The following is a 15,755-nucleotide window of genomic DNA, read 5'->3' on the forward strand; positions in this document are numbered from 1 at the left end:
ATTAGGAAGCGGCGAGAGTAGTTCCGCCCCCCCCCCCGGGCCCCTCGGGCGACTTCGTTGTGTGAAACGAAGTTCGTTATAGGGAGCAAGACAAAAAGTTCGTTATGCGCAGCGTTCGCTGTGCGAGGTGTCCGTTATGCGAGGCACCACTGTATATGACAAGTCGAATTCCACCAGAAAGTGTAGTTTAATTTAGTGTAATCTTTCCAGTTCTGAGTAATTTGCTGAATGGCGACCCCTGTTAAAATTAATAAAAGTTTATTATTGTTAGCTGATATTGGACTTTGTGTTCTCATTGCTGTTCCAAATAATATTGTATCATATGATAATCCAACGTGATTATCTAATAATTTATTAATTTGGGGCCAAATTAATTTCCAAAAGGAATTAATACAGGGACAAAAGAATAATAAATGATCCAATGTCCCCACTTCTATCTTACAATGCCAGCATCTATTAGATCTAATTTCTGTAATTTCGTAGGGGTCCATAAAATTCTATGTAATAAAAACAACCATGTTTGACTCATAGATGCTGACCTTGTAGTATGTATTCTCCAGGACCAAAATTTTTGCCATTGAGATGCAGAAATTGTCTGTCCTATCTCAATACTCCAAATTATCAGATAAATTTAATTTGCAAAGGGGAGTTAGACAAGGATGTCCTTTGTCTCCCTTACTTTTTGATATTGTTCTAGAACCCTTATTAATTGCAATTAATCAAACTAAGGAGATAAGGGGAATCCCATTTTCTTACTGGGAATATAAACTTTCTGCATATGCAGATGATATCTTATTATATTTGAGAGAACCGGGGATTACTATTCCAAATTTACTTAATCTTCTAGAGGAATTTGGAAAATTCTCTGGATATAAAATTAATTGGAGTAAATCAGAAATTCTTCCAATTAATGTTCACTGCACCAAAGGATTATTTGATTCATATTCATTTATTTGGAAAGAGGAAGGATTAAAATATTTAGGAATTATGATCAAAAATACAATTGATGATACAGTCAAAGAAAATGAAAAACTTTTATTGAAAAAAATTACAGAAATGTGTGAACAATGGAATCCTTTACATCTTTCATGGTGGGGAAGAATTCAAACAATTAAAATGATGATATTGCCTGTAGTTTGTTATCAAATGAGTATGATACCAATATTTTTTCAGGGGTCCTTTTATAAAAAATTAAACAATATTATTACAAAATTTGTTTGGTTTGGGAAAAGACCCAGAATTGCTTTAGTATCTTTACAAAGACCAATTATGGAGGGAGGGGTAAATTTTCCAAATTTTTATAGGTACCATCAAGCCTATATTCTAAGACAGGGTATGTATTGGATCCTCCCAGATCTCATGGAGAATGTACCAGATTGGCTATATTTAGAATGGCGGCTCCTGTTCCCATTACATTTAGATCATTTAATTAGTATAACAATGCCCAGAAGATACAAAGAAAACAGAATATTATTAGACACTTGGAAAACATTAAGATATATAAATAACCTATCACCAGATCCAATTTGTAAATCACTAAATCAATCTATTTGGGTAAACTCCAGGATCAAAATTGGCGGATTTAAGATCATCTGGAAACAATGGATAAGTGCAGGTATACGAACATTAAATGATGTCATTTCAGAAGGTTCACTGCTTAGTTTTTCACAATTGCAAAATAAATTTAGCTTAAATAAATCACAATATTTTAAATGGATGCAATCGAAGCAGGCCATTCAGGTAGGGTTCCCTGAATGGAAAAATCTTAATACTCAATATAGTCTGCAGGTTTTATGTTTCCAGGCGGATTTCTTGGGTCACCAAGCCGCAAAATGGTACAAATTGATATATGGATTTTTAAATAAAAAAAAGAAAACTGGTCTTAGGGATATTTGGAGTATTGAGATTGGACAGACAATTTCTGCGTCTCAATGGCCACGATTTTGGTCCTGGAGATTAAGATCTACAAAGTCAGCATCTATGAGTCAAACATGGATGTTTTTATTACATAGAGTGTTATGGACCCCTACGCGCTTGCAAAAGATAGATAATACTAGATCCAATAGATGCTGGCATTGTAAAATAGAAATAGGGACGTTAGATCATCTAATTTTTTTTTGTCCCTGTGTAAATGCCTTTTGGAATATGATTTGGCCCCAAATTAACAAATTACTAGAAAATCATGTAGGACTCTCATATGACACTGTATTATTTGGAACTGCAATGAGAACTCAGAGTCCGATCTCAGTAAACAATAATAAACTATTATTAATATTGACAGGAGTCGCCATGCAACAAATCACTCAGAATTGGAAAGACTATACCAAATTAAATTATACGTTCTGGTGGAACTCTGTCTGTCATATCTACAAAATGGAAAAAGTAATAGCATTACAACATGGGAACTTTCATAATTTTAATAAAATTTGGCAACCATTGACTAATTATTCTAATGATTAGATTTCTCAGCACAATTATAATACTTATATAGAAAAGGGGTGGGATATGTATAATTTTTAGAATCATTAATTGAAAAAAGGGGAGGGATGTATAACTTTTGATTATATATAATATATACTGTTTATAAATTAAGTTGTATTAATGATAGATACAATGATATATAGTAATTAATTATATCACTTGAATTTCAAACATTGTAAAAATTGAAAAATTCAATAAATAAAATTAAAAAAAAAAAAAAAAATACTCCAAATGTCCCTAAGTCCTGTCCTTTTTTTTAAATTTAAAAATCCATATATAATCTCATACCACTTTGCGGCTTGGTGTCCCAGAAAATCCGCTTGAAAACAAAGGATTGGTAAACTATAATGAGTGTCAAGATTCTTCCATTCAGGGAACCCTTCCTGAATAGCCTGCTTCAATTGCATCCATTTAAAATATTGTGTTTTGTCTAATCCAAATTTTTGTTGCAATTGTGAAAAACTAAGCAGTGATCCATTTAATATTACATCTTTTAAAGTACGTATACCTGCTACTATCCATTGTTTCCATACTATTTTAAATCCACCAATTTTGATCCTGGAATTTATCCAAATAGATTGATTTAATGTTTTAGCCAATGGATCTGGTGATAAATTGTTTATAAATCTTAATGTTTTCCATGTATCTATTAGAATTCTGTGATCTTTATATCTCCTAGGCATTGTTATACTAATGAAATGTTCTGGATGTAAAGGGAACATGAGGCGCCATTCTAAATATAACCAATCGGGTATATTTTCCATGAGATCTGGGAGGATCCAATACATACCCTGTCTTAATATATAGGCTTGATGATACCTATAGAAATTTGGAAAATTTACCCCTCCCTCCTTGATTGTTTTTTGTAATGATGCTAAAGCGATTCTGGGTCTTTTCCCAAACCAAACAAATTTAGTAAGCACACTGTTTAACTTTTTATAAAATGACCCCTGAAAAAATATTGGGATCATACTCATTTGATAACAAACCACAGGTAAAATCATCATTTTAATTGTTTGGACTCTTCCCCACCAAGAAAGATGTAAAGGATTCCATTGCTCACACATTTCTGTTATTTTCTTTAATAAAAGTTTTTCATTTTCTTTTACTGTGTCATCAATTGTAGATTTTATATGAATACCTAAATATTTTATTCCTTCATCTTTCCATTTAAATGAAAATGAGTTAAATAATCCTTTAGTACAATGGATGTTAATTGGAAGAACTTCAGATTTTTCCCAATTGATTTTATAACCAGAAATTTTTCCAAACTTTTCTATTAAGTTAAGTAGATGTGGAATCATATCTTCTGGTTCTCTTAAATATAATAAAATATCATCTGCATATGCAGATAATTTAAATTCCCAATTAGAAAATGTGATTCCCTTTATTCCCTTAGTTTGATTTATTGCAATTAATAAGGGTTCCAGAACGATAACAAATAGTAAGAGAGATAAAGGACAACCCTGTCTAACTCCCCTTAGCAAGTTAAATTTATTAGATAAGTTATTATTTATATTTAATCTTGCTCCAGGGGAGCTATATAATGTTTGAATCATTTTAATAAAGCCCGGTCCTACACCAAACCATTCTAAAGTTTGATACATAAACTTCCATTCCACTCTATCAAATGCTTTTTCTGCATCTAATGATATTAGAAAAGCTGGATCATTTAAATTTTTTGCTAAATTTAAAGAATGAAATGCTAATCTAGTGTTATGTGAAGAATGTCTTTTAGCAACAAATCCTGTTTGATGTACATCAATGATAAAAGGAAGAGCTTTTGCTAATCTTATAGCCAACACTTTAGCAATTAATTTAGCATCTACATTCATCAAAGATATAGGCCTGTAGTTTGTTATCAATGTCGGATCCCTGTTTGGTTTTGGCAAGACAATTATAACAGAATCAGCCATAGTTCCTGATATATTTCCATTATTTATTTGATATTGATATAAATTTAATAGATAAGGTAATAAAATATTTTGAAATGTTTTATAAAATTCAACAGTATATCCATCTCCACCTGGAGCGGATCCAACTCTAAGAGCTTTCAATGCTATTTCTATTTCTTTTAAAGATATATGTTCTTCTAAACTTCCTTTTATATGATCCGGAATATTTGGTCCAATAAATGACTTTAAAAATTCTATACCATCTTGTTCTTTATTTTCATAAGTATCAGAAGTATATAAAACCTTATAAAAATCAAGAAATTGTTTTATTATATCTTCATTGCTAGTGTGTGTATTGCCCTGTTTATCCTTAATTGCTATAATCTTAGATTTTCTTTTTTTTGCTTTAATGAAATTTGCTAATAATCTTCCAGCTTTATTTGAATTTCCATAATACTGTACTTGTCGATTGAACATCTTTCCTTATAATTTGAGAAGAAATCTCATTATATTTAACTTTTATTTTTAATAATTTCTGCAATATATCATATTCCCATTTATCAATTAATTTTTGTTCTAATAATTTAATTTCATTTTCCAATTCTATAAATTGTTTTTTAAGTTGTTTTTTCATATATGCAGAATATGATATAATATTTCCTCTCATTGTTGCTTTATAAGCATCCCATAAAATTTCAATATTTATATTATCCGAATTATTAATTTGAAAAAATTCATGTATTTTTATTTTAATATCTTCTATAAATTTCATGTCTGCAAGTAGAGCATTATCAAATCTCCAAATTGGTTTAGAATAAGCTGTTATATCATTCTGTATATCAATCCACACACCAGCATGATCTGAAATAATAATAGGATCAATAATTGCTTTTATCACTTTTTGTGCTATATTATTAGAAACAAATATATAATCAATTCTTGAAAATGATTTATGGACCTGTGAGCAAAAAGAATATTCCCGATCATTAAAATGAAGGATACGCCATATATCAACTAAATTACAAGATTGTATTAAATTGTCTAATCCTAAAGATTTCATAATTTTACTTGGTTTTTTGTCCAAAATAGGATCCATTACAGCATTGAAATCTCCTGCTACTACTAAATTAGAAGCAGCCAGTGGTAGTAATATCTGTTGAATATTTTTGAAAAACTCCATTTGATTTGAATTAGGAGCATATAAATTGAATAAATCCAGGGTTGTATTTCTCAGATCCATTTTAATATGTACCCATCTTCCTAATGAATCAAATTTTATTAACTTAAAGTCTGCTATACATTTCTTATTTATAAGAATAGCTACTCCCGCTTTTTTCCCTAAAGCAGGAGCAAAAAAACATTTGGAAACCCAACCCCCAATTAGTTTATTAGATTCAAACCCTGTAAGATGTGTCTCTTGCAGGAAGTAAATATACGCATTTTGCTTATGAAGAAAACTTAATATTTTTTTTCTTTTAATTGGGTGATTTAGACCATTGACGTTAAGGGAAAAAATTTTGATCGCCATTTAATATATTAAGTAAATTTTGATTTGAATTTTAATAAGAAATTTTTGATCAGACATCTGCACATATTTAAAATAAATTTCATTTCTTATTTTTAAATCCTTATCCCTAAAATTTATATTATTTTTCCCCACCTTCCTTTTCCTTCCCCCCTCCCCACCCACCCTTTTAATTAAAAATTGTGTATACTTGGAATCACGCATCATAGATCGATAATAAAACACTCCATAAAGACCTTTTCTTATTATAAAATATCAATTAAGTCATTAAATATTTAAGATAAAGTTCAAATAAATAATATTAAATATATATTGTTATATTGATGATACAATACAATTCAAATTTATTGCGATTATGAAAGAAATCCTAAGATTCTATATTCTATAATTATATCTTTGTAAACTTAGAATATATCTAAAGGAAAAGATATTAATTTCATTTTTGTTATACTTCTATTTACTATTTTGTTAATATGATATTATTACATTTAAAAACCTTTAAAAACAGCTAATCAGCAAAACCTATATTTCATTTTATATATTACTATCATATTATAAGTACGATGGGAACACAATGATACGTGTCTGATGAATTCACGAGCAGAGAGCCCTCCCCCATGGAAGAAACCACCACAGAAGCACACACCAACCTCATATGTCACTATCCTTTTAGGTTATATTATATATGTCCAGAAGAGAGGAGAATCCCTTTATAAAAAGGGATTAGCGAATATGTTTTAGTCAAACTTTGTTCTTGTAAGTAGTAGTCTGTTCTAACCTTCCGTTTCCTCTTCTTTCTTCTTTCTTCATTTCCCGATATAATCCAAAAGACACCAAGAGCTGGGATTTAATCCATTGTATATAATTTTTTTTTTTGGAAAGTAAATATAGAACAACTTATCATATTTAAATTATATGATGTATCGATGTCATTTGGTTGTACTTCCATTAGTTTTGAAACTATATTGGTATTTCCGGTGATTATGTTATATCCATTGTTAGTAGTTCCTTTCGCACTGTCTTTCGGGAATGTGAGTTTCTTGAATTCAATATGAGTTTTTATCTTTTTCTCGTTCTTTTCTCCCGGAATTTTTTTTTTTTTTTTTTACCATTCCTATCAATATATTTAGCATGTGTCTCCATAGTAACCTCCCCAACAGGAGAAATCTCCCGCTCGATAAACATCTTATTTAATTATTTTAATTATTAATCACATAATCATCATATTCCCATCATATCCATTCTAAAAACTAACAACATTCTTTTATAGGTTATAGAATTGTAATGAAATTTCAATAAATTCTTACCCTTAGAAATCAAAATCTTTCCAGTTTTTTTTTTTTTTTTTTTAAATTTACATAAATAATCCACTTAGAGAAATGCCTTACCACTGTTTCTACTAACTGAGATGACTGGTAGCAACTTCACACATACATATTGGGACTTTCACTGCCATTGAGCTTACAAATTGTATTATATCTTTTAACTCAGAATATTGTAACATCACTTAATATGTTTAACTCTTCCATTATGGAATATTGATTTCATTCAAATTCCACTCAAGAATATCATTAATAGAATATTTGAGTTAATTGAAAAACATTCTATATCGTTATTTTTCAAACCATTGCTATCTTTCCATTATAAAACAAAAATAATCTTTTTTAATAAAAATATATTTCACTTATCTAAATATAGAAATTAAAGATGTATCATTAAAATTAAGAAGACATTGGAATATCTTGATTTTGAATAAAATTTTCCAATTTCTCTGCATCATCGAAAGTTAAAGTTTTATTTCCAATAGTCACTTTCATGTTAGCAGGGTAGACTAATCCATACTTTGCTCCTAATTCTCTTAACTTTGGTCTTAAATCGAGCATCTTCTTCCTTTTTATAGCTGTACTTTTAGCGAAATCCGGTACAAGATGAATATATGCGTCTTGATATTTCAAACCTTTGTTTTTCTTTGCCAGCTGTAATACTTCCATGACCTGTTGGTGCCGCAATAGTTTAAAAATAAATGGTCTTGGTCCGTGTTGATTTACTGCTTTTTTTAACGGCACTCTATGTGCTCTTTCTACCTCTATGGGAAACTTTGTTTGTAACGGAAGCAACTTGGGTAATAAATTTTCAATAAATGTAACCGGATTTCCTTTTTCTGCTCCTTCTGGCAAGCCAATCAGACGGACATTACTTCTTCTTTCGCGATTCGAATAATCTTCCAGCTCTTTAGTGAGTATTTCAATTTTTTTCCTGTCCGTTTGGCTATATCTTACTTCTTCCTCTACTGTCAACATTCAATTAGCTTTCAGAGGCCAGTTTTTTCTTCAAGACAGTACAGTATACTGCTGTTATGGTATTCTGTCCTGATCTGAGGAAAGGGGTTAGTTCCCAAAAAAATTGCCTTATTTCCATGTCCTATTTATTTAATTCCATGTCCTATTTACTTGATTCTACATAAAGCAACAAAATTTTTTCTACCTTTTGTCATTTCTGCTTTAATCATCTTCTCTTCGCTCTCTTCTTTCTATTCAGCGTTTGTCCTTGCTCCCTTCCATGCAACATCTGTCCTCTCTCTTTGCCCCTTCCACCCAGCCTTTGCCCTCTCTCTCTCTACTCCTTGCATCCACTGTCCACCCTCTCTGCCCTTTCCATCCAGTGTCCTCCCTCTCTCTATTCCATATGGCATCTTCCCTCTTTCTATGTCCCTTCAATAAACTGTATATCCTGTACCTTTTCTCTCCTTAGTACAAGATTCATTTCAGCTTCACCCCCTCTCTATTTTTTTGTCTCCACCCCTTCCCCTATGCTCTGGCATCTCTCTCTTCTCCTTTCCTTTCTTACTTCCCACTCCACCCCATGGTCTGGCATCTCTATCTCCTTCCCTTCTCTCCCCCCATGCCCTGGCATCTCTCGCCTCTCCTCTCTCTCCCTCACCCTCCTTCTCTGGCACCTCCTCTCCTTTCTTTCCCTCTGGTCTGGCATTTTATGTCTCCTTAGTTTCTCTTCCCCCCCCCATGCCCTGGCATCTTTCTCCTCTCCTTCCATCTCCCCTTTCCACTTCATTATCTGGCACCTCTTCTTCCTTTCTCTCCTTCTTTCCTTTCACCTGGTCTGGCATGTCTCCTCCCCTCCCTCCATATGCCCTGACATCTCTCCCCCCCATGGTCTGGTAGCTCCTTTTCTTTCCCTCCCTCCCATGGTCTTGGCATCTCTTTCCTCTCCTCTCCCTTCCCTGGTCTTCCTCTCTCTCCCCAATTGGGTGCAGCAGCAGCATTTCTCTTTCCCCCCTCCCCAACTGGGTGCAGCAGCAGCACTTCTCTTCCCCTCCCCCCTCCCCAATTGGGTGCGCAGCAGCATTTCTCTTCCCATCCCTCCCCCCATGCTCTGGAATCTCTCTCCTCTCCTATGTCTCCCTCTGCTTCCTTGCTCTGGCACCTTTCTTTCTTTTCCCTCTGGTCTGGCATTTGTCTTCTTAGTTTCCCTTCCCTTTCCCCCATGCCCTGGCATCTCCCTCCTCTCCTTCCATCTCCCCCACCCCTCCATTATCTGGCAGCTCCACTCCTTCCTTTCCCCTGGACTGGCATCTGTCTCCTTCCCCCCCATATGCCCTGACATCTCTCCCTCCCCCTCCATGGTCTGGTATCTCCTTTCCTTTCCCTCCCTCCCATGGTCTCGGCATCTCTCTTTTCTCTCCTCTCCCTTCCCTGGTTTTCCTCCCCCCCCCAATTAGGTGCAGCAGCAGCATTTCTCTCACCCCCCAATTGGGTGCAGCAGCAACAGGCTTTCTCTCTCCCCCCCGTCGTCCCCCACCCCCAGTCGGCAGATTCGCTACATGCTAAGGCAGGAGATAGGTCAGCGACGGAGGGAAACTTACAACTTGGTGCTCTTGCTGGTTCGGGCCTTTCTCACTGCCGGGTCCTGCCTTCGTGGAAACAGAAAATAGGCAGGACCCGGCAGCGAGGAAGGCCCAAAGCAAGCAAGAACACCAAGTTGTAAGCTTCCCTCCCTACCTTATCTCCTGCCTTAGCCTATAGTGAATCTATTTCTCGGACTTACTTCATTCCTCTTAGGTACCTTCTCCCTCCTTTTCCGTTAACCAGCAGCAGTTACTGAACACGCAGCTGCTAGGTTCTGCCTCTCCTCTTTCTGATTGGTTTTGCTTTGTGCAGGAGATGAGGAGAACCAATGTCCAGCCTGTCTTGTGCGATAAGCTGCACAACAAAAGTAAACACGGACGTCGGGGTTCTTCCTGTTTTGTGCACTCAGTCATAATGAGCCTGCAGCCTCTGCCTCCAACTACGACCATAAAAATCGACCAGCAGTAGGAAAATTGTTTAAAAAATGTAATGCTGAAAACCTTTTTTCTGGCGCTTTAAAAAAAAAAAAAGGTCAGGCTGAGGCAAATTTGCAGCCGAGATGACAGCTGGGCACTCATCTAAATTAGCCGGGCGGAGCACCCAGCTAAAAGGTGCTAGGGAGAACACTGGAATGTGTTAGACATAAATAAGGGAAACTAAAAAAATATATTTGAGGATCTTCACTACTTGGCAGCTCTCCATTTTCAAGCCTGAATCTATTAAAAGATCCTAGCAAAGTTCAGAGATGGGACAAACTGCTTAGCTGTAGGCAGGAGTTTGTTTTCTCCCTCCCCTCTGCAAGAAGGGCAAGGCTCCATGTGCTGGGATCTGAGCAGTGCTTCAGGTACAGACAGAAATTTGGAGGGAGAGATAAAGCCAGGGCAGAGAGCTCACCAAGGAGGAGAAACAATATGTTCTTTTCAGCTGATGAATACTGAGGTGCTGGAGGGAGGAAAGGTCAAGCACAGACACAAGTGAAAGTTGTAAATTCCCAATCACAGAAAAGATATTGTTACTGCAGAAAATCTGAGAACAGCCTACAGGGACTGTCCACTGGGCTCTGCCACTGTTCCATTAGTATAGCAGCATTTGCTGAATGGTGCATACCTCCTGTATACTTTGCCTTGTGTTTGGCTGCACAATTATTTTATATGTAGTTGATGTGTGTTCAGGATCCATGGACTCCCAAGGAAGGCTAATATTGCTGAAACACAGAGCATGTTGGGTCCTAATAGTTTATTACACATCACCTAGAACTGTGTGCAGCTGCCTAGTTTCATTTGTTTTTTAAATAAACACTTTTTATTAGATACTTTTGGCGTATCTTTGGACCTTTTTTTTAAGTTCCTGGTGCCATCCAGATACTGTGTGATTTTATTCCACTGCTTATTTCATAATTATAGCCCACAGAAGAAAGGAGTCACAGACTACAGCTTAGCTGTACACCGGGTCAGCCAATCACGCAAAGACTGATACTAGTTATCTAAAGATAACCTAAGGGGAACAGGAGCTGGCTATCCCTATAATCACCCAAGGGCCTAGAATTTTTCTTCACCAGATGGTGGTTAGACACTAAGAGACTTAGGGCAGGAAGTTCTAAAATTGCTGTTAAAATCCTTGGTGCAAGTAAATTATCCAATTTGAAAATGGCAATCGATGTTGAAACAATTCTGTATGCAAATTCTTTTCACGGAGATCTGCTGTAATTCTATTCAATCAGTCATTGGAGAAAGCGACCGACACATGCACAGAGTTGGCACGGGACGCCTTGAACAACTGAGCAGAAGCAGCATCCTGCCACTCAGCTGTTTGGAGCAGAAAAAGTAGGGTTTTTTTTTCTTTTTAATGGGCACAGATGTGTATGTGTAAGACACAATGTGCCCATTAAAAAAAAAAGAGTCATGCCAGGAACCCCTCCCCAACTAAAAAAAAAAATAAAAATCAACAGGAGGGAAAGCTCACTCCCTCTTGCCTCGGCCATTCAGATCCCCCACACCCTGAAGATTGGCAGGAGGGCTGCTCACTCCTTCCTGCTGCCGGGCCCCCCATGACCCGCCCCCAACTTTAAATTAAAGATCAGCAGGAAGGATGCCCACTCTCTCCTGTCCCAACCACCTACCTTTAAATTGAAGCAGCTCTTCACGAATAAGAATTTCCAGTGCTCATTCACAGACAGCCCTTTGGTGCCTCATCTATTGCACAGTAGATTCCTTAATGACAGGAAGCCTATGCCAAAGAAGGTGGTGGGGCACCATGGGGTTCATCAAGTGCAAAAGTACAAGAAGGGCCCATGCTGGAGTAACTTACATAAGAGGAGTTACTGCTGCAGAGTGATGTTTGGCACAGTGACTAAAGTACAGGGTATATGTGCAGGGTGGTTGGAACAAAGTGAGAAGGTAGGATCTGGGAAGGGGCGAGTGAGGGCAAATCTTCTCCTGTCCCCCAGTGATCTACTACTAAACCTCTTTGCCTTCAGACAGAAAACTGGCTCCAAGCCATTCCACGTTATCTGTCCTATTTTCAGAGCAAAATGTGCTAAAGAATTATTCCAGGAAACTTTAAAAACTACTATATTAGCTCAGACTAAACGAACATTTACCCCCGGTAATTCTTCAACTGATGCTTTGATAAAGAGGGTGCTTTCAGCATTTCCTATCTACTTTCATAAGCTTTCAATTTCTAGCAGTCATGGTTTAGGGTCCAATAAACAGTAAATGATAAGTTAAAATCAGTAATATAGTGTTTCCTAATGCTGCACTGAAAACACATCTAGCCAATCAAGTTTTCAGGATTACTATAATAAAGATCAGCAGGAAGGATGCCCACTCTCTCCTGTCCCAACCACCTACCTTTAAATTGAAGCAGCTCTTCACGAATAAGAATTTCCAGTGCTCATTCACAGACAGCCCTTTGGTGCCTCATCTATTGCACAGTAGATTCCTTAATGACAGGAAGCCTATGCCAAAGAAGGTGGTGGGGCACCATGGGGTTCATCAAGTGCAAAAGTACAAGAAGGGCCCATGCTGGAGTAACTTACATAAGAGGAATTACTGCTGCAGAGTGATGTTTGGCACAGTGACTAAAGTACAGGGTATATGTGCAGGGTGGTTGGAACAAAGTGAGAAGGTAGGATCTGGGAAGAGGCGAGTGAGGGCAAATCTTCTCCTGTCCCCCAGTGATCTACTACTAAACCTCTTTGCCTTCAGACAGAAAACTGGCTCCAAGCCATTCCACGTTATCTGTCCTATTTTCAGAGCAAAATGTGCTAAAGAATTATTCCAGGAAACTTTAAAAACTACTATATTAGCTCAGACTAAACGAACATTTACCCCCGGTAATTCTTCAACTGATGCTTTGATAAAGAGGGTGCTTTCAGCATTTCCTATCTACTTTCATAAGCTTTCAATTTCTAGCAGTCATGGTTTAGGGTCCAATAAACAGTAAATGATAAGTTAAAATCAGTAATATAGTGTTTCCTAATGCTGCACTGAAAACACATCTAGCCAATCAAGTTTTCAGGATTACTATAATAACTATGAAGGAGAGAAATTTGCACAAACTGGAAACCCAGTGTATGCAAATTTCTCTCATGAACACTCATTTCAGTTAGTTACTATTAAATTCACACACTTGCAAAATTTAATGAAAGGTGTTTTAAGGGCTTTAAAAATAAAAATCTAAGGTCACCTTTAAATCCTTTTCATTCTCGTCTGTGTTCTCATTGTTCACCTGAAGCGATGTCTGCACATCCACAGGCCCTGCTTCAAACTCATCGGTTTCTTCACATTCATTCTCATCTTCTCCACTTCCATAATTCGTTAAAGCTTGTGTTTCAGCTTTAGACAAACCTATACAAATAATTTTAGTTCAAAAATAACCATTCCAAGGTACTGTTGATGTGCATATTAGTATGAATTAGAAATATTTCAGATTTGTTATTCTAGCCTAGTTTTCATCAATGCAAGTCCCAGGGGCCAATGGTAGCCTCTGGAGACCTCTGGGGTGGCCCTCACTGTAATTTTTCCCCCCCAATATCTATACATTTCTTCCCATGCTCATAATAGAAAGTGGGATATGGATGGGAGGGAGGGGATTTGGGGACAATCTATACCCTTGAAGGAGAAGGCATTTCTCAATAGAAAGGAATGCATTTGGAAATGCCCATTTTCTTGATAATACCTCAAATGTGTTGTGGCAAACTAGTGTACTGTACCTCCTGAGATTTCAGGTGTGCCGCGAAACGCTGGGAAGGAGAGATGCCAGTGCCGGCTGACTGCCTACAGGACATGCCTCTTGCAACAAGAAGCACATTCAGCCAGCATCAACGCCTCTACTTTTCTCCGCGCATCTTCCCTGCCGGCATCCCCCACTGGCGGCTCAGGGCCTGTCTGGAGGGCCTTTGCATGACATCGCTTCAACGTCTGTGCACTTCCGGATGCCTCGAGCTGCAGCCACTATGTTTAGTGGGCTGCAGCTCGACAAAGTTTGCAGGACACTGGTTTAAGTACTCTATGTTTGGTTTATGTCCCATTGCCTTTAGGGATCAACAGTATATATTACACTCCATTTTGAATTCTAGCACTGTTTTTGCTTCCACCGTCTCGTCAGGAGGGCATTCCAGGCAGTACCTTGAGACTATCTTTAGAGATCATGGCGGCCATTTTGAGGCTAGAGCCACAAAAGGAAGGAGCAAGTGGGTATTTCTCCTGCTCACTGGACCCCCTCAGACCACCAGAGATCTTAAAGGTAGGCTGAAGGAGGGGGGTCTATAGTAGGTTGGAGGAAGAGGGTTTCAGAACTGCATGGTAGGGAGTAGTGCTGCCCAATTCGAATCGATCCACCGATTCACTTCGGGTGAATCGATTCGAATCGATTTACCACACAAAAAAATCAGCCTCCCGATTTGCTGTCTGACCCTCCCCCCTAAAGCAGGAACGGCAGCACCGCCTCTTGCTGGCCTGCCGCTCCTGCTTTAGAAGGCAAGTGAGGAGGGTCAGTCGGGAAGTGACTTCCCCGCAGCAACTTATCTAAATTCCGCAGCCTGCCCTGCAGAAGATCGCTGCTGGCTCTAGCGATCTTTGTAAGCTGCCATACGTCGTCCGAGTCATCTTCTCTCTGCTGCGGTCCCGCCCCTTCTCTGACATCAGAGAAGGGGGCGGGACCGCGGCAGAGAGAATGGTGAGGAGGATATGGTGTGAGGAGAGTGGAGGAGATGGTGTGAGGAGCGTGGATGAGGAGAAGGTGTGAGGAGGAGGGATTTCTCTTTGTGAGGAATTGGACAACATTCTGGGGTAAGAACAAGCTCTTCAAGAAAGACGGACTACATTTGAGCACGGCGGGAACTAGACAACTTGCAAATAATGTCAGAAGTGCAATAGAGCAAGCTTTAAACTAAGTAGAAGGGGAAAACCGACAGTTGACCTGGTGTCGATGGTTCGGAAGACAGTATCCTGAAAAGATACCGGATGGGAAAAACGCCGGGACGACACAAATGGCAAACAACAGGAGCGGAATAAACAAGTGAAACAGAAGAAGCAAGAAGAGGTCAGGGGGAACATACTGCAAGAGCAAGTCAAAGTAGAACTGGGCATCGGGAACAGTAGAAGCATAACACAAGGGGAAGACAAAGGAGAGGAGGACACGAGGAACTTACTACATGGGGAAGTCAAAATGAAATTGGACAAAGAGAGGGAACACGAGGAGGACAATAGGAACATATCACAAGGGGGAGACAAAAGAGACACAACTCAAGAGTCAGCAAGTCAGGAAGGGGGCGGATAGGAAGGAAGCATAACAAGGAAGATAAAACACCAGGACCTGAACTGCATGTACACTAATGCTAGGAGCCTAAAAGACAAAATGGGAGAATTGGAAGTCATGGCCAAAAATGAAAGCCTGGACATCATAGGGATCACGGAAACATGGTGGAACGAGGAAAACAAATGGGACACAGTACTGCCAGGGTACAAGCTCTACCGAAGAGACAGGATG

General features: G+C 37.8%; 1 protein-coding gene across 15 annotated transcripts in view; it reads right to left on the reverse strand.

Moving 5' to 3' along the window:
• PCM1 (pericentriolar material 1) overlaps positions 1 to 15,755 on the reverse strand; it is an 869,560-nt gene that overhangs the window by 85,637 nt on the left and 768,168 nt on the right. For all 15 annotated transcript variants that reach the window (XM_033944006.1, XM_033944000.1, XM_033944047.1 and 12 more), the window contains one exon: positions 13,452 to 13,612. In XM_033944006.1, coding sequence (XP_033799897.1) covers positions 13,452 to 13,612 — 161 coding nt within the window. The remainder of the gene's footprint in view (positions 1 to 13,451; positions 13,613 to 15,755) is intronic.

The sequence above is a fragment of the Geotrypetes seraphini genome, chromosome 1 (genome assembly GCF_902459505.1).
Source record: "Geotrypetes seraphini chromosome 1, aGeoSer1.1, whole genome shotgun sequence".
Classification (NCBI taxonomy): domain Eukaryota; kingdom Metazoa; phylum Chordata; class Amphibia; order Gymnophiona; family Dermophiidae; genus Geotrypetes; species Geotrypetes seraphini.